Here is a 24160-nt window from a genome sequence, read left to right as displayed (position 1 = left end):
TGGGTGAACACCTCCAGCACTGCCCTCATCATCCTGGAAAGGCACTCATCCCAAAATTCCCAGGGGACAAGCCCCAGGGCTCCCCGTGCTGGTGCATGCAGGGATGAGGGGACAGGGAATAAATACCAGAGTGACTTTATTGGTGGCAGGGGAACAGCTGCTCCCTCCCCAGGGCCAGGCCTGCTGGTCCTGCAGACCCCCTTTTCCTCCTTTCCTTCATCCTCCTCCTCCTCCTCACGGCGTTCCAGGCACACCTGGTGCCTGGAGCCTGGGGCTGTCCGATGGCACCGTGGAGGGATCCTCATTCCTGGGGGATCCCTGAACCTCGGGGGTGCCCGTGGCACTGGGGGGGGCTGTGGCCTCACAGAGGGGGTCAGGGGGCACAGTGGGTGCCAAGGGGTATCCAGAGGGACTTGGAGTGGTCGGAGGGGGCATCCCAGCCCCCCAAATCCCTGGAGAGGGGCTGAGGGGGGGTGTGGTGGGAAGCAGGAGCTGGGCCAGGCGATAGCGGCGATGTTGAGGGGTGCCAGGGGGTGAATCTTCAGGGACTGGGGACTGGGATGAGGATGGGGGTGAGGATGAGGACTGGGATGAAGATGGGGATGAGGATGGGGATGAGGATGGGGACAGGTCACTGCCCTGCAGCAGGAGCCGGATGTCTGTGGCTGACGGAGGGAGGATTTTGGTCAGCACCCACCTCCTTTCCAGGACCCCTGGTCCAGAGGGGGCACATCCAAGTGCCTGGGGTTGGATCCAGGGATCCCATTACCTGGGCAGGATGGGCAGCAGCCCACGGGCAGTGTGTGGGGCTCAGAGCAGGAGCGGGGGCACGGCCTCTCCTCACAGCTCACCTCTCCAAGCTGGAAAAACAGGGATCAGCCAGCCCGGCCCTTGCTGGGATCCAATGACACTGGCACGGGCACCATGGACACGGGCATCCCATGGGAATGGGCGGGAGGTCTCACCTGGCAGGTGCAGCGGGTACAGGGCTGTCCCTCGGGAATGAAGCTCTGGCCGTTCTCCACCTTCCTGCCCTGGTAGTTGCAGTCTGCAGGGATCAAGGTCCAGAGGCGGTTTTGGGGGGCTCGGGGAGATTTTGGGGGATTCAGGGGGATTTTGGGGACCCGCCCGAGCTCGTACCCTCACAGACGGGGCAGCACCGACCCTCGGGGTGGAAGGGGTAGGAGCACACGATGGCACATTCCAGAGGCGAGCAGGCCACCGAGCCCAGCTGCGAGAGACGGGAGAGACCCCCGAGGGCCGGGCGTTAGGAGCCCCGGAGCGCCCCCGGAGCTTTTCCCTGCAACGGAGCCAAAAACCGGGCTTCAGCCCACGGGGCGGGAGCCGCAAATCCTCCGGGAATGCCCGGCCCAGCCCTCACCAGGCAGATACAGCTCAGGCAGGGATCCAGCGCCGACGGGAAGGTCTCGTTGTTGGAGAAGATCCTCCCCATGTAGGTGCAGCCTGCGGGGAGAGGGGCTCAGGCGGTCCCCGGGCGGCTCAGAATGCCGGGATTCCGGGCGCACCCTCACCTGCGGAGCAGTCGGGGCAGCACTGCCCGGGAATGCGGATGGGATAAGGACACGTCTCCACACAGTCCGTGCGCTGGCAGCTCACGGAGCCGTCTGCCTGCAGGCGGGAACACCCTGACAGACACCTCGGGATTCCCAAACCCGCCGGATTTGGGGGATTTGGGGCCTGACAGGCCACGGGCATCCTGAGGGCGGGACCGGAGCAGGAGCCGTGCGCTGGGGCAGGGATAGGGAAGAGGGAATGAAGCAGAGCAGGTTCTCATTCACCTGGCAGATGCATAACTCACAGGGATCGCCCGGAGACCAGATCTGTCCAACGGGAAACTCCACACCGTTGTCATCCAGGAAGCAACCTGGGTAGGATCCCTGTTCCCAGCTGTCCTGTAAAACCTACCCTTCCTGTCCCCAGGGGTTCCCAATATTCCACCCTTCCTGTTCCTAGATTTTCCCCATCTCCCACCCTTCCTATCGTCGAGTATCCCCACATCCCACCTGTGTCCCCCACATCCCAGCCTCCCTGTCTGCAGCTGTCCCTCCCTCATCCCACCCTGCCCTTCCCCACATCCCATCCCCAAATGTCCCAACATCCCACTCCCCCATCCCCAAGTGTTCCCCACATCTTCTATCCCAGCTGTTCTTCCCATGCCATGCCATTCCCGTTTCCCCCAGCTTTTCTCCCTCATCCCTCCCTGCCCATTCCCAGCTGTGTCACTCATCCCGACTCACCGGCAGGGGCTGGAGGGTCCCGGCAGGTGGAGCAGCACTGCCCGGGACCCAGCTGCCGCTGGTGCTGGGGACAATCCAGCACGGGGCAGGGAGTGAAGGAACACTCCACCTCTCCTCCCTGGGGACACGGGAATGGGTCACCTGCTGTCCCTGCCACCAGCCCCGAGCAAAGCTGGGTAGGACTGGAGTATCCCTGGGGATCCTCATCCCTGGGGATCTCCCAGCTTTGGGGATCCTCATGCCTGGGGACACCCAGGGCCCACCTGGCAGACGCAGGTGGTGCACTCGTCCCCATCCAGGCTGAACCGGGCTCCGTGCGCGTACGTGCGTCCCCGGAAATTGCACTTTTCTGGGAAAAGGGGAAGGAGTGGCGCTGGAGAGCCAAGCACGGCTTTTCCCTCACCCCCAGCCCAGCCCGGGGGTACTCACACCCCCAGAGTAGGGGTTCTGTGATCACCTGGAGTGCAGGAGCAGCACTCAGCCGGAGAGGGGCTGGGGCAGGATCCTGGGGGACATTCCGGGGACAGGCAGGAGACATTCCCGGCCTGTGGAGGGGAACGTAGGGCTGGGAAAGAGGACCCTGATTCCCCATGGAGGATGAGGGGAGGGTGTCATCAGCTCCAGAGCATCCCAATCCATGGCTGAGCCAGGATGCAGGATGAGGGTCCCCAGGGATAAGGGTCTCCAGTGCTGGGAGGTTCCCAGGGATGAGGGGGGATTCTCCCATCCCAATCCAGCTCACCAAGCAGACGCAGACGGTGCAATTCCCATCGGATGGGGAGAAGACATCACCCTCGGCCCTGGCCACCCCCTCGTGCAGGCACCCTGCAATCCATGGGGGTGAGGGGCTCCCCCTGGGAATTCAAGGGGGGGCCATCCTGGGAATTGGGGGGATCAGGAGTTGGGACTCACCTGTGCAGGTGGGGCAGCAACCCCCAGCTGGAGCAGGAAGTGGGTGGGAGCAGGGAACAGAGCAGCTCACAGTGTCACAGAGGACTTGTCCCCCCTGCCAGGACACGTGGTGGCTCATCCCAGGTCGGGATGGGATCCCATGGGAAGGATGGGATGGGAGGATGGGATGCTCACCTGGCAGGTGCAGCTCTGGCAGCCTGGCTCTGTCCAGCGACTGCCGGGCTCCCGAGAGATTCCCCGGTGCCAACAGTGAGGGGATGGTGGGATGGAGGTGCCGGGGGCTCCCATGGCACGTGGGGATGGCTCAGGGGCCAGGGATGGGGAGGAGGGAGGGAATTGGGTACCAGGAGCTGCCACAGGGAGGTGGGGAGAGGGGGAGCCCCTCGGGAGCAGGTGGGAACCAGGAGGGAGCAGGACAAGGGTGGGTGGATGCTGCAGGGATTGCAGGATGGGCGACGGGGCCAGGATAGATTTGGGGTACCCTAGGAAGGAAATCGGGAAGGCAGAGACATCACTTGGGGCTGGCAGGGAGATGGGAGCATCCCACTCTGCTCCTCCAGCTGGGAGAAGGGCACGGATACCTTCGCAGGACACCCTGTCTGCGCTCAGCCGGTATCCGGGGCGGCAGGAGCAGCGGAAGCTGCCGGGAATGTTGTGGCAGCTGTGCTGGCAGGAGCGGCGCGTGCCAGGCCGCCGGCACTCATCCACATCTGTGTGATAAGGGAATGTGGCAGGAGGTGCTGCACCCTGGGATGTGGCCCAGGAAAGAGCCTGGAGCACCAGGATGGCCCCTCAGCATGGCCCACACAGGGATGAGGATGAGGTGTCAGCACTGTGGTCATGGGCTGATGGACACCTCCATCCCTTGGGATTTGTGGCATGATGAGAGAAGGGGGTCTGGCACAGTGCCCACAGGCTCACGGCCACCTGCATCCCTTGGGATTCATGGCATGGAGAGGGAAGGGGGTGCGGCACAGTGTTCAGGGCCTCAGGGCCACCTCCATCCCCCAGGAGCGATGGGAAGAGCCCCATCCCAGTGCTCACCCACGCAGGAATGCCGATTCCCATGGAGGTGGTATCCGGGCCGGCAGGAGCAGCGGTAGCTGCCCACGCTGTTCTCGCAGCGGTGCTGGCACGGCGTGGCCTGGCATTCATCCGTGTCTGGGGGTTGGGATGAGGGTCAGGATCCCTCCGGAGCCCCAGCCGCCCCCCTGGGAGCCCACGCACCGCGGCAGCTGCGGCGGTCAGCAGAGAGCTCCCGGCCAGCTCCGCACTCGCAGGCGAAGCCTCCCTCCGTGTTCACGCACGTCCCCTCGCAGGCTGCGCTCTGGCACTCATCGATGTCTAGGGGCACACGGGAAACAGTCAGATTTGGGGCGTGGGCACCACGGGGATGCCCACTCCCATCAGGATACACCTCTCCCACTCATCATTCCCATCAGGATACACCACTCCCCATAGCCATCAGGATACACCATTCCCACTCATCATTCCCATCAGGATACACCACTCCCACTCATCATTCCCATCAGGATACACCTCTCCCACTCATCATTCCCATCAGGATACACCACTCCCACTCACCGGTGCAGCGGATGCCGTTGGCCGTCTCAGCCATGGAGAAGCCAACGGGACACACGCGGGCGACCTCCTGGCAGCCGCCGTGGTTACAGGACAGGTCACAGCCGTACTCTCCGCAAGTCCCTGGTGGTTCTAGAACATGGACATGGCATCCATGGGGTACCCATGCCACCCCAGGACCACCCGCTTCCCATCCCACTCCATGGTTCCCCCAGGGATGGGGACAGTGCCAGGGAGAGGTGACAAGGGGCCACAGTCACCTCCATCTGCTGGGATTTGTGGCATGGAGAGGGAAGAGGGTTGAGCACGGTGCCCATGGGTTCGTGGCCATCTCCATCCCTTGGGATTCATGGTGTGGAGAGGGAAGGGCATCCAACATAGCCACCTGTCTCAGTACCTGGGCAGGTGATTCCCTGCTCTCCATCCGGGCACATGCAAAGGTTGGGAGCGATGCAGGAGCCACCACCGCAGCCGAAGGAGCAGAGCGCTGTGGGAATGGGAACAGGAGCTCTGGGAATGGGAACAGGAGCCCCACAAGCCCCCCAGACCCCCGTACTCACGCAGGGTGCACTTCCCGCTGCCCGGAGACAGCATCCAGCCAGGACAACATCCGCTGCCGGAGCCTGGGAAGCAGACGTGGGGCCCCACGCGGCGCCTGTGGGACACCAGAGCCTGAGGCCACCCTGTCCTGAGCCCCCTGCACGGAGCAAAGTCCCAGGAATGTGAGGACAGGAGAACAACTGGAGCGGGCAGGATGCCCATGGACCGGGAAGCAGAGCATGGCAAGGATCAGAGGCAGGTAGGATAAGGTGGGACAGAGAGGGGACAACCACTTCCCAGCCATCCTGAACATCCCAGCACGTGGTGACGGGAGAAGCGCCCCCCGGCTGGACAGGGATACGGGGAGCAAGACAGGGATGTGGGGAGCAAGACAGGGATGCGGGGAGCAGTGTCATGTTCCCCCGGACTCGGGAACAGGATGGGAATTGTGGGTGCCAGCCCCTCCGGCCGGCGCCCCTCCTGCAGCGGGAGGCAGGGATAGCCAGAGCCCGGCGCGCTGCCCATCCCAGGTGTAGCTGGAAGAGGGAGAAGGAAAAGGGGAAAATCCAGCTACCTCTCCACGGCAAAGCTGGCCGGCTTCTTCCTCGCGGGATACACCCTGCCCTGGCCGCTGGAGAGGAACAGGGACACACAGGCAGCCTGGAAGAGCAGCTCCACCAACATGACAGGCGGCTCCAGCACGTCCCGGCGCCCGCCTTCCCGCCTGCCTTCCCGCTGGCCCTTGGCCCTGCTCCTCCTCCTCCCGCCGAGCCGGGAACAATGCGGGATTGGAGGGGGGCGAGAGCGGGGGGGTCGCCAGCGGCACCCACCCACCCCCCCAAACCCACACGGGGGCCTGGGGTCACCCCAGGGTTGTCCCGTTCCGCTGGGGCGAGTGGTGGCATCCCGGCCATTGCTGCCCTGGCTGCGCGCCGGGGAACGGGGTCCCCCCTAGGATTGGGAAGCAGCGGGAAAGGCGTCCCCCCTTCTCTCCTTTCCCACATCTGGCAAAGATCCGGCATGGCCTCTCCCCACCCCTCCTCCTCCTGCTCCTTCTCCTGGAGGCGCTGGGCCGCCTTCCCAGCCCTGCACGGGGACCCACGCGGCGGAGAAAGGGGCCAAGTGGAGCCGGCATGGTGGGATGCATCCCGGAGGGAGAGGGATGCTGCGGGACACCCCACTCTGGTGACCCCCAGATTCCCCCCGGCCCCGTGCCCCCCTCCCAGGGCAGGGAATGAAGCAAAGGTTGGAGGCAGGTAAATGATTGATCCCTTGGAGCAAAAGGCGCTGCTGGCTCCAAAATTCCCAATCCAGCATGGATTTCTCCCCACAAAATCCTGCCCAAGGGTTGGGATCACCCAGGCAAGACACAGCCCCCTTCCGAATAAAAACCATGGTGGGGGGGGGTCGCACTGTTTTTTTAGGAACCCAGTGCAGTCATGAGAAGCTCCTGTCCTAAGGGAATGTGATCCCAAATCCCTGGGAGGCAGCTCCTGTGGCACTGGACAAACAATGATCCAGCCCTAGCCAGCAGCGCTTTTATCCCAAAAAAAGCAGGGTGCCAACATTGCACTGGCACCACCACCCCCAGTTTTGGTGGGGAAAAAAGAGCACTGCCAGGACCTGGGCTGTGCTGCTCCCTGGGCCTCCCAAAATTTGGGAATAGGCTGCTCCAGGCAGGTAAACAGAGCCCGAGGCAATAAAAGCAGCAGCACAGAGTCCAAGGTCACTCCCTGCTCCCCCAGCTCTCGGAAGAGATGTCCAAATATAGCCCTGTCCCTGCGGTCTCCTCTGAAAACACGGGATGGAAGCAGAGCCAGGGATGATTCCAGCACAGGCTGTCTCTGGGAGGGAAGGATTTGGGAAAAACCTGCAGGGAATGGGACTTGGGGGGCACTTAACCAGGGGTACAGGGGAGAACCAGGCTGGGGAGAGCATGGTAAGATCCAGGATAACCCCAAATTCCACGAGAGATGTGAAGGAGGTGGGAGACCACAAGAACTATTAATGACTAGCCAGAGGCTGGAAAATCCAGATTTCCAAAAAAATTCCATTACAATCTGCCTCTCAAGGTACTCACAGTGCCACTGGCAACCAGACAAGGAACTAAAATTTCCTACAAATCCAAGAAAAGCCAGAAAAATGGACCTGGAAAACAGGTGTCCCCAATATCCCAGAGCCGAGGACACAGATATCATCATTCCTTAGGACACAGATCTTTCCTCTTGGACTACTTTATTTGGTAAAACTCCGAAATCAGCAACAGCTTAAACTTCCCAGAACTTCCCTCCCTGAGCAAGGCATGGGTCCCATGGAGAGTTATCCCACTCGGCTCCAGCCTCGGCTGCTCCTCCAGCTTTGATTCCTCTTCCAAAAAACCACAAGGAATCAAAAAAAATCCAGGATCAAAAGCAAAACCAAAAGCCAAAAAAAAGTAATAAAATATCTAAGGACATCAGGGAAAAGGGAATCGAGGTGAGGGCATCAGATCCCAGTGGATCACCCAAGGAAAGGGACAGTTCTGGGTCCAGCCAATTCTGCAGAATCCATAAATCCCAGCAGGAGATGACTGACACCTCCCCAAATTCCTAACAAGCCGCTTCCCCTGCAAGATTCCGTCCCCCTCTGGCCGCTGCTGCCAGTGCTGGGCACAGCTGGGGAAGGATTCCCTTGCTCCATGTGGAGGGCAGGGGCAGGGAACAATCCCGAGTCCTGCTAATGGATCCGGGTCAGCTCCTCCACGATCTTGATCAGGTCATCCACGGTGGCTTCCCTCTTCATCCCGCTTCCATCGTCGATCTGCACAGGGAGGAAAAGGCATTGGAGACGTTGGCAGGTGCCAAAAAACATTCCCAGATCATTCAGGAAGGTGTGGATTTAGCATTTCCCAGAGAGACTGTGGCTTCCCCATCTCTAGAAGTGTTCCAGGCCAGGCTGGACAAGACTTGGATCAACATGGCCTAGTGGGAAGTGTCTTTAAGTCCTTCCAACCCAAACCATTCCATAACTACAATTCCATGATTTACTGAGCCTGGATTCCTGAGCAAGGCCCTTGAAGGATCCACATTCCCAAGCTCACCTGCAGGTTTGCCACCACTTCCTGCATCTTGGGCCTGCTGATGTCCAGGAAACTCTCGATCAAGTCTCCATCGATGAATCCTGTGGCTGGTTCCGTCTTCCGTTCAGTGTGGAACGATCTCCAGGTGCTGCTGTCAAGGAGCCAAATCCACAGGGAATAACACCAGCCCTGGACATGGTTAATGGTGGGATGGCAGTGCTGGGTTAATGGTTGGACTCTGTGGTCTCAGAGAGATTTCCCATTTTTAATTCCATGATTGCTCAGGGCCATGGCAAACCCGCTCCCACCCTCTCCAGCTGGTAAACTCCACCCAGCACAAGCTCCTGGCTGGAATGCTAAAGGATATAAGGAATGCTCAATCTTCCCCACGCTCTTGATGACTTTGTTGAGCCTGTTCTGCATGTCCAGGAGCAGGTTGTACCAGCTTTCCGACAGGGATGTCACCAGGCCTGCACGGGAATAACGGTCACGGGAATGTGGCAGGTGTGGAGCTGGATGAGCTTCCCAACCCAAACCATTCCAGGATTCTGCAGGGAATCCTCAGCCCCTGCTCCTTACCAATCATTCCATTGACAGTGCCAAAGAGCACGGACCCCTGGGTGGGCGTGGAAGTCTCTCCCAAGTTCTGCATGACCAGGGATCCGTGGCAGAAGACATTGACGAACTCTCCCAGGTGGGATAATCCCACTTCCTGCAGGTGCTGCCGCTCCTCGTCCGTCGTGGCCGCGCTGGAATCCCAAACACCGCTCAGTCCCGGGTGGGGGCACTCCAAAACTTTCCCTTGCTCCCAAAAGCTGGGAATGCTCCTCCAGTTTTCCTGAAGATCCCATAATCCATCCCTCCCAGTGTGTGCTGTCACATCCCATCCCCATCCCATCCCCATCCCATCCAGTTTACCTGTCCTTCTGGCACACAAACAGATTGAAAGCGTTCTCCGCTCCCAAGAAATTATCATCATCCAGGATCTCCACGGCACTCATCCAGTTTGGATTGAAATCCCGGGCAATCTGGAAGGGGCCAAGAGGGGACATGCTGTGTCCAGGTGGCCTGGCCTGGGATCCTGCATCCTCATCCCACCCAACACCAATATTCAGGAGCAAGGCAGGATCCAGCATGTCCCTCTCTGCTCCAGGAAGCAGCAGAGCAGGAAAGGCACTCCTGGAGATAGATGGTCCTAGTCCAAGTGGCACTTGGATAACATCCAGGGAAAGTGTGGAGCAGCCTGTGCCAAAGCCACTCCAGCAATTTAAACCCCCATTCCAAGTGGACACCAGGCATCCCAGATGGCACCTCCCACCCACCAGGCACCAGCTGCTCTTCCCACAGCCAGTTCCCTGGAAACTGAGGGATCCATCCCTCCAGAAACCACAGGCATCCATGTCAAACCTTATCCAGTCAAGCCAAACTCCTCCTTTTATCCCCTCCAACACCATTCCCTGTGCCCAGATCTGTCAGAATTGATTCCTGGCACCGCTTCCTTACCTCCTCGAAATTCCCTTCCATGGGTTTGTAGGCCAGGAGCAGCACGGAGCGCATGAGGTCTCCCACCAGGATGAAATCCCCCTTGGTTTTCAGGTACAGGGCCATGATGTTGTTGTAGTGGTTGCACTCCGTGCGCAATTCCTTCTCCGCTGTCCACTCGTACAGGCGCACCTGTGGGATGGGACACAGATCAGGATTCTCCATATGGGAGCTGGGATATGTTCCTCAACAGACACCTGGCTGACATCCAGACCCACAAGCATGCTCCCAAAATAATGTCAGGGCCTTGCTTACCGTGCTGTTGATGCTGGCTAACAGCTTCCCATTGAATTCCACCATGGAATACACAGCTCCCTTGACCTCCTTCTCAGCTAGGCTCTGCAGCTTCCCTGGAATAAAGCCAGGCATTACTTGGGTTGTTTATCCAAAGAGTGGGAAGTCAAGGGGGTTCAGCCCAGCTGGCCTGAATTTTGTTTCCTAAAAAAACCTGTCTCTGAGGGGGACAAGTGACATGGAAAGCAAATCCCAGAATCCAGGGCTGGTGAGGGATTCTCAGGCATCTCTAGGAGACAGGGAGAAAGGGAACACAGCACCTACAGATCCCAACAACAGATTCCTTGGGAAAAACTGCCTGCTCCTGTGACCTCTGGGGCTTGAGGAGCTCATCCCTGATCTCCCACCAGAAAAAGCTGGATTTTTCCAGGTGAGAACACCTTGTTCTTACCATCGGAGTAGTGGAAGACGACGATCCGGCCCTGCTTGGGCTCCGCTTCCTCGGGATACACCATGGCAGTGCCCACAATGAAGTAGGTGTTGGGATCCTTTCCCAGCTTGCAGGAGACCAGGCTGAGGGCGTACTCATTTTGCAGGAATTGGTGAGCATGGAGCACTGGGGGAAAAAAAAAAAAAAGCAGGAAATGTAGGAACAACTGGGATCCCAAAATCCTTAAACTGAAAACTTAAGACACATCCTGGAGATTCCCTGCCCTATTCCCCACCACCTTGTGCCATCAAAAATTGGTATTCCCTAAACCTTATGGCTGATGTTCCTACAGGAAAATGCTTTGGCTGAAGCTCCCCATGGCTTCTCCAGGATGGGAAAAGCTGGATTTTGGGATGGGACAGGTACCTTCAAAGGTGTGCTGGTCTATGATGAGCAGGTTGTGCACTTCCACCTCCTCTCCGAAGGATGTCTCGTGTGGAGCTGTGCTGCTGGAAAACAGCTTGCTGGTGCTCACACTGCTGGACAAGGCCTGGGAAACAGGAAAATCCATCACATCCTGGTGCTACTTGGGATATCCACACAGCCTCAGGAAGCCAGTGAGTGGGGAAAGGGATGGGAGAACAGGTGGAGCAAGGAATGAGTAAAGTGACACATTCCCTGCTCCTGCAGGGCTGAGTGATGGTGTTAATCTGAGTTTACAAAGAGCTGGTTTCCAGAGCTGGATCCTTGGGAAAAGGAAAAGTTTGGAGACCACACAGAAGCCTGTTTGGGATATGGAAGGAGCAGCACCCAAAAATAAAGGGGATCAGGTGGAACAGTGGCTGTGCCACCGCCTCAGAGAGATCCCACCATTCTATTCCTCCCCAGCTGAGGAACAGGAGTGGACTCACAGCTTTGGAAAAGACGACCACCAAGGAAAACCTGGATCAGGAATTCTGATCCCCACAGCATAGGGATGACCCAGCCTGGGATCTCACCTGGGTGCTGGCACTGGGTCTGAGTGCTGTGGTGCCCCCACTGGCATCCTGCACCTCGATCCGGCTGGAGAGCACCCCGAAGCACTGGGATACCTCCTGGTAGCAGATTTTCCTGTGGGATAAACAGAGCCATGTGGATGGGAGAGCTAGGAAAGGCCATTCCAAGAGCTCTGGAAGCAACAAGAGCTGTCTATTTGCAACATCACCCCAACCTTTGTCCTGTGCAGCAGAGCACCCTGATCCCAGGAATCCTCACCTGGGTGACTCATAGAGGGGAACAGTGCGGATGTGCAGCTTCTGGATCTCATCAATGGTGCCAATGGTCAGGGTGCTGTTGTTGGCCAGGGCCAAACTTGTGGGGAAAAAAAATCATGGAAAACTGGGTGAGACAGCAAGAACCTCCCTCTCCCCCATATCCCTTAGGACCAGGGACTCGTGGCGGGCTCACCTGTCGGGATATCCGTCGGAATTGAGGGGGCACATGTAGTTGACCTCCTTGAGGTTGACGTTGGAGAAGACCAGCTTGTGGTTGCTGCTGTAGATGACGGTGGGGCGGTCGGAGCAGGCGAACACGTTGGTGGTGGACAGGGAGCGGAATGTCCTCAGCACCGTGGGCTGCGTGCCCAGGGTCACCTTCTTCCTGTCACTCAGCAAGCCTGGATTCAAAGGGAAAAGGGATATGCCACAACACCTCAGGGAAAAAAGGATTGTGGGTAAGCCCAGATTTAAGAATCCATCTCCTTCCTCCAGTGTGCTGGAGAAATCCTCCAGCCCACAGCCAGTCGCACCTGAGCATAAGGCTGAGAAAACAAGGAGGATCTTTCCCAAAAAACTGGAAAGGAAGGGAAAAGGTCACCTGTCTCAAGGCTGAGGCCGAAGTAGAAGAGAGCTCCGTCCCCCAGGGCACACAGGAGGTAGTGGCTGCTCTCGAAGGTCGTCATCAGGATGGAGCGAGGGATAATCTCTGTGGGAAGCAGGCAAAGGGATGGATGAGGTCACTCAGGACATGGACAGTGACCCCTGCCACCCTTGGGAGGCTCCTACCTCCTCCCAGCATCTCCTTGTGCAGCAGCTCGAAGGACGGCAGCTTCAGGATGCGGGCAGAGATGTCGGTCCAGAGCCCGATGGCACAGAGCGGGGACATCCCGTTGGAGTCTCCCAGGGGGGTGATGTCCAGGCAGGCCACCTCGTGCTCCATCTCCGTGCAGCTGGGAGGAAGGAGAGAGGACAGGTGTCTGCCTGGATCCCAAATCCCAGCATCCCAAGAGCCCTGAGGACGTGGGCTCACCTGATCTGCCGGAGCTCCTGGGGCCGGATCTCCAGGTAGTACAAGGCTCTTCCCACGGCCACCACCACCTGGTTGCTGTTGCAGGAAGCAACGCTGATGTTCTTCCCATTGGGCTCTTTCCACTCGCTCACCAGGGATTTGGGCTCCTGGCTGACCAGTCGCACCGAGGCAGACGTGATCTGGGAAGAGAGACAGGAAAACTCATGGAAAACAGTGTTTCCAAGGTGGGTGGCACAGCAAGAACCTCCCTCTTTCCATATCCCTTAGAAACATGAGCCCAGGATCCTGTTTGCTGATCCCATCAGCTCAGGGAAGCACTCCAACTTCTGCCCTGCATATGTCCACCAGGAGAGCCATATTCATGTTTTCCTCATGCTGGATTTACCTGGATCAGCTGCTGATGCGCCACGTTGCCACAGAAGAAGGTCTGCTGGTCATCCACAAATCCTGTGAGCTCTGTCTCTTCCACCTCCTCTCCGTTCAACATCAGAACCCTGAGCAGGGAGGGGAATTCCCATTAATTCCTGCTCCAACATGGGACTGAGAGCCTGGATAAGCTCATTCCACCTTTACCTGGTCTGGCCAACAAATGACAGCACCAAGGTGTTGTCCGTCTCCCGGTGTGGATCCGACCTCAGTGGCCACAATCCTGCAACAAGGAGGCCACAGTTGCTCACAATTCCACATCTCAACCTCATCTGTGCCCCCCCTGAGGCTGTGGAACACCTCCCACACCTTTAATTCCCGGCAGGTCGATGCTGGCGTGCTCATGGATCCCGATGCCGTTCCGGATGATCCGCAGCGATCCCTCTTTGAAGGCCCCGGAGCAGGTGACCAGCTGGAGGAAAAGCAGATGGACTTTACCAGCTGTGGCTGGGAAGCTCTCCCACTCTTTTCTGGGAGGTCCCATTTCTCATGGAAATGGGGAAGCCATTCTCAAATCATGGAATCCTGGCATGGTTTGGGTTGGAAGGGACCTCAAATATTCACCAAGGCCAGGCTGGACAGGGCTTAGAGCAACCTGGGCAAGTGGAAGGTGTCCCTGCCCATGGAATGAGAGGATCCTTAAGGTCCCCTCCAACCCAAATTCTGGGATCCTATGATTTTATGGATACACTCAGCCAAAAATTCCCAGCAGTGAGGAAGGAAAAGCAGGAATGTTACCTGGCCTTGGCCCTGCCTCTCCAGATCCACCACGCACATGTCCACGATGGGCCCGAGGTTGGTGAAGGTCTCCATGGCCACCACGTAGGATCCCTGCTCGTTGCTGTCCACGTTGAGCTGGGAATAAATACTGGAATCAATTTCCGTCTTTCAAGAAGCAGGACAGGGAAAGGGTGGGCAAGGAGAAGAGAGGAAAATGTATCCAGATCTCCAGGTTGGGATGGAAATCGAGTTCTGTGGGAACCCACAGCCAGGAGCTGCCACGTACCTTCACAAGCTGGGAATCTCCAAGCCTGGAGCCAACAAACACCACTCCATTATCCAGGTAGGTCAGGCACTCTGCAATGGATGTCTGGGAAATGGGAAGAGGCAGGTGACCCACCAATGACATGGAAAAGTCCTGGCACACACACTAAGCTGTTATCCAACAGAAAATCCCTGGGCAAGGTAAGGGGACTTAATCCCTTCATAAATCCCACAGAGTCCAAGCTCCTCCCAGTACAAGTACCAGGAAAAAAAATGGGAAGAATATAAGTTTAAGTGCCCACAGGGAATCTTCCCAACAGTTCAGGGCTGTGACAAATGTGAGGCACCCAAAATTCCCACTCATTCCTGAAAGGAGCCTTTCCAGACTTGGGAGAATCCCAGGCAAGTGCCAGGGGATGGCCCAGGTGATTCCTACCTCTCCCAGCAGCTCCACACGCAGATCCTTCAAGGTGACAGTGCCATCCATCTGCTCCTCCTTCTCCAGGAGCAGCATGAAGAGCCTGCCTTCCATGTCTCCCAGCAAATACCGCGATCCGTTGGGATCCACGCGGTTGTGGCACACGATGGTGCTTTGCTACAGGGAAAGCAGGGAAATCTAGGATTCCTCTGGAACAGCCCCAAACCAGTCCCCAAAAGTTCTGTGCAGGTGATGTGCTCCCAGCTCCAGTATCCCACCCATTCCAGAGCTCCAGGAGCAGACTGAGACCTTCAGGCACCAATATTCCTGTTTCTTCCCCCAAGATATTTAGCTTGTGCTTATTTCCATCTTAAAAGGACTTTCAGCCTTCTTTCAGCTTGGAACAGCACCTCGGCCTTGCCATTGGTGCTTCCTCCTCCTATTAAATGTGGGAAGTGGCCTGTTATTCCCACAAAACCCACAAGTCCAATTGCTGTCCCAAAATCTTTAAGCCTTTTCTCCTCTGAACAAGTCTCCAGGGGGCTCATCCATGTTTTCCACTGCCTGAAATGAAACCAGGCTCTGCCCTGGAACTGTGCCCAGACCATGCACTAATTCCTAATTAATCCCAGTCCCTGGGGCCCAAACAAAATTCCAAGAGCTCTACAGAAAGAGGAGGCACACAGGGATCATGGATGTCCCTCAGCCCCCAAAAACAGTGACCAGGAAGCCAAACCTCTGCGAGTCCCAAGTAAGTGGCACTGTTAGACCACACCTGGGACAAGAGGGATTTGAATTCCTGTCTGGAAGGCCTGGGAAAGGAGGGATTTTTTGGGGTGCAGTCCTGGATCCCCTCACCTTGATGATGGGAGGAGCAATAGCCAGATATTTATCCCCATTGTGGTAGGTGATGGATTCCTGCCCGATGATAATGGCGCCTCCGAAGGGCTCTGGCACTGCGGGACACACAACAAGCATGAGACAGCCTGCCTGGAAAAAAGGAGCCATCCAGCCTGGAACAACATGGGAAGATCTTTCACAAACAAGGCCCAACCTGCAATGACCATGGAGGCTTCGGCCTCCACGTTTTCCTGCTTCCAAGGGCCTTTGTTGAATTCCTTCTCCCGCAGGGACACCTCGTATGTCTTCACGTGGCGGCCCTGGGGGTCCTGGGAGAGAAGCAAAAGTGGGTGAGATTCCAGAAGTGAGGAGATTCCACCTCAGCTCCTGCAAAAACACCCATTCCAGGAAGCTTCTGAGGTTTCTCACCTCCTCATCCTCCCCCACATCCACATGCCACCATTCTCCCAAATTTTTCCATAGATAATTACACCCTGAGGAAATCCCTGAGCTGGAAAAGCTCAGGGATTTTTCCATTGTTTTACAATGATATGGGAACTGATATTCTGGAATTTGTGTTCCTCTGACAACCTGGGAACAACTGGCATAATGGAGTATCACCCCCTCCTCCAGCTCTTGCTGGAATTCAGGAGTTTTTATCTTTTTTCCTTGTAGTTCAGGACTTCCCAAAAATCATCCCAGCTGCTGCTATCCTATTCAGACCAAGTCCTGGGATAATGGGTAATAAATGGAGAAGGAATTATGGAAACAACTTGGAAACTTTCTCCTCTCCATAGGCAAGGATTGAAACAATCCAGAGGTTTATGAGTCAGAACAGACATCCTACTCCTGCTCCAAGGGTTCAAGTTGTTTTGACATGGATTGTGGAATCCTTGAAACTGGAAAAGCACTTTTCCAACTGTTCCCCCAAACTCCAAGTATGTGGTGACAAAGTGGCTTCCTCCCTTCAGGAAGTTTTGGGGGGATCCAGCAGTGCCCAAACAAGGAATAATGGAGCCACTGCTGGCATGGGATTCCAGCTAAGCTTGGGATAGCTGGGAATTTAACACAGGAAAGTTAATCCTTTGCTCAGTCAGAACAGCAAAGGCTCTTGGGATCAAAAAGGCATCCAGAGAACACTGGGAATGCTCCTTCCATAAAGAACCAGGTGATGGGAGAGGTTATGAATCCTCTTTACACACCTGGAATCGCAAGCAAGCCACTGCCTTGTTTTTTAAGGAAAGGCTCAAGTCTCACTCTGGGAAACAACTGGTTGTGGATCTTGCTGGAAAGATCCCTAAACTCCTCCTGGGGGGTATAAAAAGGAAAATTCCCACCCAAGGCAGAGCTGCCCTGGAATCCTGTGGGAAAGCTCTGCTTCCTCCCACCCAGAGCTGGAAAAAGGCAGAATGGAGGAATATGGACCTGGAGGAGCTGGAATCACCCCTCATTCTGCCCTCCAAAAATCCTTTGGAAAACCTTGGGAGCCCTGGCTCCACCTGGGCTATCCATGGATAAGCAGGCACCTGGTAGACGAAGCAGATGGTGGGAGCCTGGCAGCCATAGAGGAATTTCACATCGATGACCTGGAGCTCCTCCAGGCGGATGTTGAAGGCCTTCAGCTCCTTGTTGTCCCGGTCCAGGGGGATGACCTTGAAGAGGCCGTCGTAGAGGCGCAGCCCGATCATCCGGCACTCGGGATCGATGATCCCGATGATCCCGGTCTCCGAGGGCCGCCCGATGCGATCCTGAGGGAGAATTCCAGAGACAGGGGAAAGGGGATTAGTGCCAGGATAATATCCCTGAAAATATGGACAGGACTTAGCTGCCAGCCCTCAGGTGAGGAATGGCTCCTTGCACATTTCCCAACGGGCTTGAGAATTCCAGTTGGAAGCCACCAAGCCTAAGGAGGAGATGCCTTTCCAACTGCCCCACCTGGCAGAGCTCCCACACCACACAGCTTCACCACAAATTCCCACAGGACTCATTTCCCAGGGAAAATTCGGCCTCACAAGGAGTTTAGGCTTTTATTTTCCTTAAATTTAATTTGTTATTCCACAAGGTCTCCCAAAAATATAGTTGAATCCATAGGGAAATTACTTGGAGCATCCTGGTCTAGTGGAAGGTATCCATGGAAAGGGGTGGAATAAGATGAGCTCTAAGTCCTGTCCATCCCACACCATTCCAGGATTCCATGTGCTGGTTTAGATGAGATACTGGGAAGAAATCCTACTCTGTGAGAGTAATGAGACCCTGGAATGCATTTCCCAGAGAAATTGTGGCTGCCCCATCCCTGGAAGTGTTCCAGGCCAGGCTGGATGGGGCTTGGAGCAACCAGGGATAGCACAAGGTCTCCTTGCCCACAGAAGAGAACTGGATGAGCTTTAAAGTCTCTTTTCCAACCCAAACCAGCCCAGAATTCCACTAATCCTTCCAGAGGCCAAGACTAACTCTGCAAACATCCTGTGACCCATCCCAGATCCAGCCGCCAGCAAGGACCCACCAAGAGAGCAGCAGAAATCCAACACCCTGCTGCACCAGGGAGGCAAAACCACCCCTAGGGAAGGGCATTCCCATGCCAGGTGCTGCATCCCCCTCACCTGCACGTTCCCATGGGCACGGGTGATGATGTCGATGCTATCCCCGTTCTGCTTGTACTCCAGGATGCAGGCGTTGTACTTGGCCGTCAGGATGAACAGCAAATCCTTGCTCTCGCCCTGCCCGGAAAAAACCCACAGTCAGTGCAAATTCCAGGGGTGAAATTCCCAAATTCCCAGCTCCCTCCCTGCCCTGCCACAGCCACCTTGGGGCGGAAGAGCTCCATGACGGCCGTTTTCCCGTACATCCCCACTTCCTTGACGGGCCGCAGCCCCTCGGCCGTCACCACGTAAATCTCCAGCCGGGTGTTTTTGGCAATCAGCAGGTTCAGGTCCTCCGCAGAGGTGAAGTGTCCTGGGAAAACAAGGGAGGAATCCCAGAGGAGGGATCAGCTCGGGGAGCCAGGCTGCACTTCCACACAGCCTCCCTGGAGCATCCCAAAATCCCAGCAGCTTCTGTTTTGAGGAGAAAAGAAGAAACCTCGCAACTTTATAAAAGTTGTAAAGCTCGGAGTGTTTATTACGGCGCCGGACACATGCGGAGATTGCTCTCCTCAAAAAAAGGCATGCGTACCTCTGAGGATTTCAGGTCTGTTTTTATCCCCCTCTCAAACACATATACATACAGTTTCACAATAGGTTCATACATATTCATTTTTATGGGTTTTGTGTGACTTTTACCAATAGTTCCTTTTTATCAGAAAGAAATCCGAGGTCAGGCTGACTGGCTCTCACAGCAGTCCCTGTCTCTCTATCATCTTCTGTCTCCTCCCCTTTATCTCCGTCCCTCGCTGAAGTAACTTCACTGAGCTTAGGCCTTGCAGTCTGGCTGAATAACTACAATTTCTAACCACAGACTCAACTCAAAAATGTACATTTCACCTAAATTAAAATGGATTTCTATCCTGGAAAATTTTCACTTTGCTTCACTTCCTTCCACAGAGCTAAACACTCTCAGTATCTGCTTTCCCTCAGCCTGCACTCCTTGTTTTACGGCAGAAATGTTCTTCCCACTGGCTTTCCTCGGGAATCCTCATTCCTGGGGTCTCTTCCCACCACGCCCAGCACTCCCACGGCTCTTGGGGCTCCCGTAGCTTCCCCAAATCCCACTCTCTCTCACTCCTATTATGGATTTCAGGAGCATTTTGATCCTTCCTCTACCCCAAAATCCCCCAGTATCCCAAAACCCTCCGATACCCCAAAACCCTCCGGTAAACAAAATCCCCGGTACTCCCAACCCCCCCGTACTCCAAAACACACCCGTGAACCCCAAAATCCTCCCCGTACTCCCAATCCCTTCCCAGTACCCCAAAACCGCCCCGGGACCCCCAGTGCCCCCCGGCACCTCCATCCCCCCGTGTCCCCCGTACCCCCTGCCCCCGGTACCCCATAACCGCCCTCCCACGCCGCCCCAAACAGGGCGCTCCCGTCACCCCTCGCCCCGCCGTACCGGTGACGCAGCCATTGACGGCCGTCGGCTTCTGCGCCGTCACCACGTAGTTGTAGGACATGTTGGGGGAACCGGGAGGTCCCGGCGGGGCGCGGGGAAAACCGGGGGAACGGAGAGCGCGGCCTCTCCGCCGCCGTCGCAGCCACTTCCGGGAAGTGGGCGCACTGGGCCGCTCTAGCCCGCTGGGAGGACTTGGGAGGAGCAGACGAGAGGAGCCGCTCTAGCCCGCTGGGAGGACCGTGAGGAGCAGCCGAGAGGTGCCGCTCTAGCCCGCTGGGAGGACCGCGAGGAGAAGCCGATAAGGGCGGTTGAAGGGCCCCGCCGATCGCAGGTGTGGAGGGGGATGCGCGGGGGGTCTTCCCCTAAACCCGCTGGACCCGCGCTGATCCCACCCTGGTCCCACGCCGTATCCCGAAGGGAGGGCCCCATGTGGGAGGGTGCAGCCCCCTCCCTGCAGCTCTGTGCCCCCCGAAACCTGGAGTAGGGGTCCCCGCTGCGAGGGGGGAGCGTGGATCCGTTAAGGACCTGCACTGAGGGGAGATCCCTGAAGGTGGGAGTCCCTCATCACAAAAAAAAGGGGTCCCAGTTTGGGGGGCCGGGGGTCCCATCCTGATTGCCCGCCTCGAAAGGGGGTCCCTCTTTGAGGGGGGAGCCGTCACTGTCCTCTCTCGCCCCAAAAAGGCGCCTGTTTAGGGGTTGTTCCATGCTGGCGCCTTATTCCAAAAGGGCGGCTTGGCTGGGTGCCGGGGGAGTGGCTCCATTCTGGCGCCTCATTCCAAAACGAACTCCCTGCCTGGGCAGGTGTCCCTGTGTGGGGACGACTCCAACGCCAGCCCCATTCCCACCAGACAGACACTCCCCATAGCATCACCATCACCCCAGACACCATCCCATCCCGCCCCTTTCCCAGCCCCCCTCTCCGGACCGCTGTCCACTTCAGGCTGGACCTTGCCCTCTTTGCAGACAGATTCCATCTTCGGCTCTGAGTGCTGCGCTCCGCTCCCATGGAGGTGAGCCCGGAGCAGGGGGGTTGGCATTCCTATGGGGCTGGCATTCCTCCTTTTGCCGTCCCACCGCTCCCCACTTTCCCCACAGATCCCCAAAAAACTGGTGACAACGGTGTCCGGCTGTGCCGATGACTCACTGGCCGGAGTGGTGGCCTGCAATCCCGGGCTCCGGCTGCTGCAGGGACACCGGGTGGTCCTTCGGGATGACCTGCAGGCCATCCGCGGCCGTGTGGCCCTGCTGTCCGGGGGGGGCTCCGGCCACGAGCCCGCCCACGCAGGTGAGACCCCCCTGTCCCACCTGTACCCCCCACCCACGGACACGGCGCCGAGCCCTCTTCCCTCTGCACAGGCTACGTGGGGAAGGGAATGCTGACCGGAGTGGTGGCCGGAACCATGTTTGCATCCCCATCAGTGGGCAGCGTCCTGGCGGCCATCCGGGCTGTGGCACAGGCTGGAGCAGGTTGGGAACACACCAGGGTGGAATTGTGGGGTTCCTCCCTCCAGTGCTGCATCATTCCCATTGTCTCCACATCCATCCTACAGCCGGGATCCTCCTGATTGTGAAGAACTACACCGGGGACCGGCTGAATTTCGGGATGGCCCTGGAGCAGGCGAGGGCCGAGGGCACCGACGTGCGGATGGTGGTGGTGGGCGACGACTGCGCCTTCACCAAGCCGGGGAAAGCCGGGCGCCGCGGGATCTGTGGCACCATCCTCATCCACAAGGTTCTGCTGGGACCCTTTGTGGGGATTTGGGGAATTCTGGGGGGTCACTCACCCGCTCTGCCCGGGACAGGTGGCGGGAGCTCTGGCCGAGGAGGGCGCAAGCTTGGATGAGGTTGAGAAGAAGGCGATGGCGGCTGCCAAAGTCATGGGTGCGTTGTGTTATCCCATGGGAATGCTGTCCTGTGTCACCCAGCCCCTGAACCCCAAAAATCCCCCCAGTTTTAACAGAACATTCCCACCTGCACAGGTACCCTGGGTCTCAGCCTGTCTCCCTGCAGCATCCCAGGATCCAAGCCCTCCTTCCAGCTGGCTGAGGACGAGATGGAGCTGGGGCTGGGTGAGGAGCAGCCCCTTGGTGTCCCTCTTGTGTCCCTGGAGGGTCCCAGTGTCCCTGCCCCCCCGGGGAGGCATCACCAGGGCTGGGATGTGACACGGCCCCATCTCCGTAGGGATCCACGGCGAGGCTGGAGTGCGCAGGATGAAGGTGAGGAGGAAATCCTGCTGCTTCCTCCCCATTCCCAAATACTCTGATTCCCAGACCTCCCCACTCTGCTCCTCCCCTCCTTCGTGTCCCCTCCAGATGCTGCCGGCAGATAAGGCTGTGGAGACGATGCTGACGCACATGACGGATCCATCCAGTGCTTCCCACCTGTCCCTGAAGCCTGGTGAGCTCCCCAGGACCCTCTGTGCTCCTCCAAACCCCCTGGATCCCAGTCTCACCCTGGCCCCCGCCCTGCAGGATCCTCTGTGGTGCTCATTGTGAACAACCTGGGTGGATTGTCCTGCCTGGAGCTGGGAATTGTGGCCGGAGCTGCTGTGCGCTACCTGGGTGAGCGCAGAGGGGAGCTTGGGATCCCATTCCCTGGCTCTGGCTGCTCTGGAATGACCCTGTCTGGATCCTGGATCCTGCAGAGAACCAAGGGATCCGCATCGTCCGGGCCATGGTGGGATCCTTCATGACAGCAATGGAAATGGCCGGAGTCTCCCTCACCCTCATGCTGGTGGATGAGGAGTTGCTCAGGCTGATCGGTGAGTTCCCGGTGGGAATGTGGCCTGGGATTGGGGCACAGGGGTTTCCACATGCTGGGTGATGGGACACAAGGTCGGTGGGATGTCTGGGGGTGGAATTTCTGGCTGCTGGGTGTGCCAGTGAGGATCCAATGGGATCCTGAGCCACCACATGCCTCTGGCTTTTCCAGATGCCAAGACCACGGCCATGGCGTGGCCCAACATTCTCGTGGGACCGGCGACCACCCGGAAGGAGGAGGTGCCAGCACCGATAGAGCCACCCAGGAAGGCAGAGGATGAGACTGGAACTGGTACAGGGCTCCCATCCCTTGTCACACCCCCGCTCTGTGCCTCAGTTTCCCTCGGGAGCGTGCAGGCTGCATCTCCTCTCCGCAGGGCTCAGCACGGCGCGGGTGGAGCGGGTCCTGCAGCGGGTTTGCAGCACCTTGCTGGATATGAAGGAGAAGCTCAACGAGCTGGATCGGGGGGCAGGTGACGGGGACTGCGGCCACACCCACGCCCAGGCAGCCCAAGGTGGGTGTGGGGGCCATTATCCAGGGAATTGTGGGGAATGCTGCCCCAATGGCACCTCCCAGGAGTGGGGAGTTCCCCAGGACATCCCTTCCTGGGACCAAGGAAACCTGGGGTGTCCCTTCCTGTAATTGTATCCTGCATCCAGTGGCAGCTTCCCTATGGAATTGAGGACTGTCCCTTCTTGTCCCCACGAGGGACAGGGGACTGCAGGGCCACTCCCCATCCCGTTATCCCTTCTATTCCCACAGCCATCCAGGAATGGATGCGCTCCCGGCCACCTCCGGCTGCCCCAGCCCTGCTGCTCTCCTCCCTGGCTGATGTGGTGCTGGCGCAGATGGGAGGCTCCTCCGGAGTGGTGAGTGGAAATGGGAATGGAGATGGGAATGGGGGAACACACCTGGGAATGGGGCCGTGGTTCCAGGCTGAGATTGATGGTATTCCCAAAGCTCTACGGGCTCTTCCTGACGGCGGCTAGCCAGAGGCTGCGTGGCCGCAGCGATTCCGGGGCGTGGGCTGATGCCATGGACGCCGGGATTGAGGCCATGCAGAGGTCAGTGCCGGGGCTATGGAACCCCAGAGCCCCCTGGGAATCCCAATCCCCGCTGAATTTCCCTGCATCCCACACAGGTACGGAGGAGCCGCCCCAGGAGACCGGACAATGGTGAGTGCTGGGAGAGCCCAGGAGCTGGGAAAGCTTCCAGGAGGATGCCAGGGAGTTCCCAGGCTCCCAGACTAATTCCCACCCTTTGCAGCTGGATTCGCTGTTTGCAGCCGGACAGGCTCTGCATTCCCTGCGCAATCCCGGTGCTGACCCACTCCAAGTGCTGGCGGCAGCTGTCCAGGTATGGAGAGCTGGGACAGTGGGACAATTGGATGGGAGTCCCTGCCATTGTCCTGGAGAACACCCTGCTTTCCCCGGCAGGGCGCGGAGGCGGCGGCGGAGGCCACCAGGCACATGGAGGCTGGGGCGGGCAGAGCCAGCTACGTGCACTCATCCCGGCTGGACCAGCCCGATGCCGGGGCTGTGGCAGTGGCAGCAGTGCTGGGGGCGGTGCTGCAGGGGATGCGGGACCCCCTGGGCACCCAGTAATTACAGGGATGTGTATCCCTAAAAACCTGGGTCCCCTTGTAGTCATCAAAACGGTTATCACAATAAACACTTGTGCCACCCACGTGACAGGGAGGTGTATCCCAACAACCCCCGTGCTCCTTCAAGGATGTTTCTCAATAAACCTCAGGACGTGGCCCCCAGTAATCCTCCATGTGCCCCATGCTAGCCTGGAGGGGTGGGTGGTGGAATCTGGGGGTGTGGGGGTGCCCCCCGTTGCTC

The 24160-nt window shown here is 57.9% G+C and overlaps 3 protein-coding genes across 4 annotated transcripts; 1 reads left to right on the top strand and 2 right to left on the bottom strand.

Moving 5' to 3' along the window:
* Positions 1-131: 131 nt before the first annotated feature.
* Positions 132-5975, bottom strand: VWCE (von Willebrand factor C and EGF domains). Its single transcript, XM_064714433.1, has 20 exons — positions 5866-5975; positions 5312-5406; positions 5149-5238; positions 4755-4883; positions 4398-4514; positions 4215-4331; positions 3752-3880; positions 3345-3652; positions 3171-3264; positions 3001-3083; positions 2716-2803; positions 2522-2607; positions 2259-2376; positions 1800-1885; positions 1533-1629; positions 1382-1464; positions 1141-1231; positions 966-1048; positions 770-860; positions 132-665 (listed from the first exon to the last, which is right to left on the bottom strand). The coding sequence occupies exons 1-20, from the start codon at positions 5973-5975 to the stop codon at positions 235-237; spliced, it is 2526 nt and encodes an 841-aa protein (XP_064570503.1). The 3' UTR covers positions 132-234.
* Positions 5976-7509: 1534 nt separating this feature from the next.
* On the bottom strand, positions 7510-19714 carry DDB1 (damage specific DNA binding protein 1). Its single transcript, XM_064715367.1, has 27 exons — positions 19557-19714; positions 18313-18461; positions 18110-18226; positions 17036-17257; positions 15724-15838; positions 15528-15625; positions 14688-14846; positions 14274-14357; positions 14006-14122; positions 13577-13679; positions 13415-13490; positions 13227-13335; positions 12842-13020; positions 12598-12761; positions 12410-12517; positions 12002-12209; positions 11810-11905; positions 11554-11665; positions 10982-11105; positions 10577-10741; positions 10147-10241; positions 9853-10023; positions 9268-9377; positions 8929-9098; positions 8717-8819; positions 8371-8494; positions 7510-8090 (listed from the first exon to the last, which is right to left on the bottom strand). Exons 1-27 carry the CDS (start codon positions 19615-19617, stop codon positions 8007-8009), a joined length of 3423 nt encoding a protein of 1140 aa, XP_064571437.1. The 5' UTR covers positions 19618-19714; the 3' UTR covers positions 7510-8006.
* Positions 19715-19759: 45 nt separating this feature from the next.
* TKFC (triokinase and FMN cyclase) lies at positions 19760-24081 on the top strand. 2 transcript variants are annotated; one of them, XM_064715368.1, is made up of 18 exons: positions 19760-19887; positions 20520-20566; positions 20652-20841; positions 20913-21023; positions 21107-21288; positions 21359-21437; positions 21536-21625; positions 21738-21772; positions 21869-21953; positions 22028-22117; positions 22201-22317; positions 22488-22607; positions 22693-22830; positions 23079-23185; positions 23277-23380; positions 23458-23491; positions 23583-23672; positions 23753-24081. In XM_064715368.1, the coding sequence occupies exons 2-18, from the start codon at positions 20561-20563 to the stop codon at positions 23918-23920; spliced, it is 1746 nt and encodes a 581-aa protein (XP_064571438.1). In that variant the 5' UTR covers positions 19760-19887; positions 20520-20560; the 3' UTR covers positions 23921-24081. The 2 variants fall into 2 exon arrangements, with proteins under 2 accessions (XP_064571438.1, XP_064571440.1); XM_064715370.1 differs by having other exon boundaries at positions 19860-19887; positions 20467-20566.
* The last annotated feature ends 79 nt before the right edge of the window (positions 24082-24160 follow it).

This window comes from Zonotrichia leucophrys, chromosome 5, assembly GCF_028769735.1.
Source record: "Zonotrichia leucophrys gambelii isolate GWCS_2022_RI chromosome 5, RI_Zleu_2.0, whole genome shotgun sequence".
Classification (NCBI taxonomy): domain Eukaryota; kingdom Metazoa; phylum Chordata; class Aves; order Passeriformes; family Passerellidae; genus Zonotrichia; species Zonotrichia leucophrys.
This window is presented reverse-complemented; position numbering and strand designations above follow the sequence as displayed.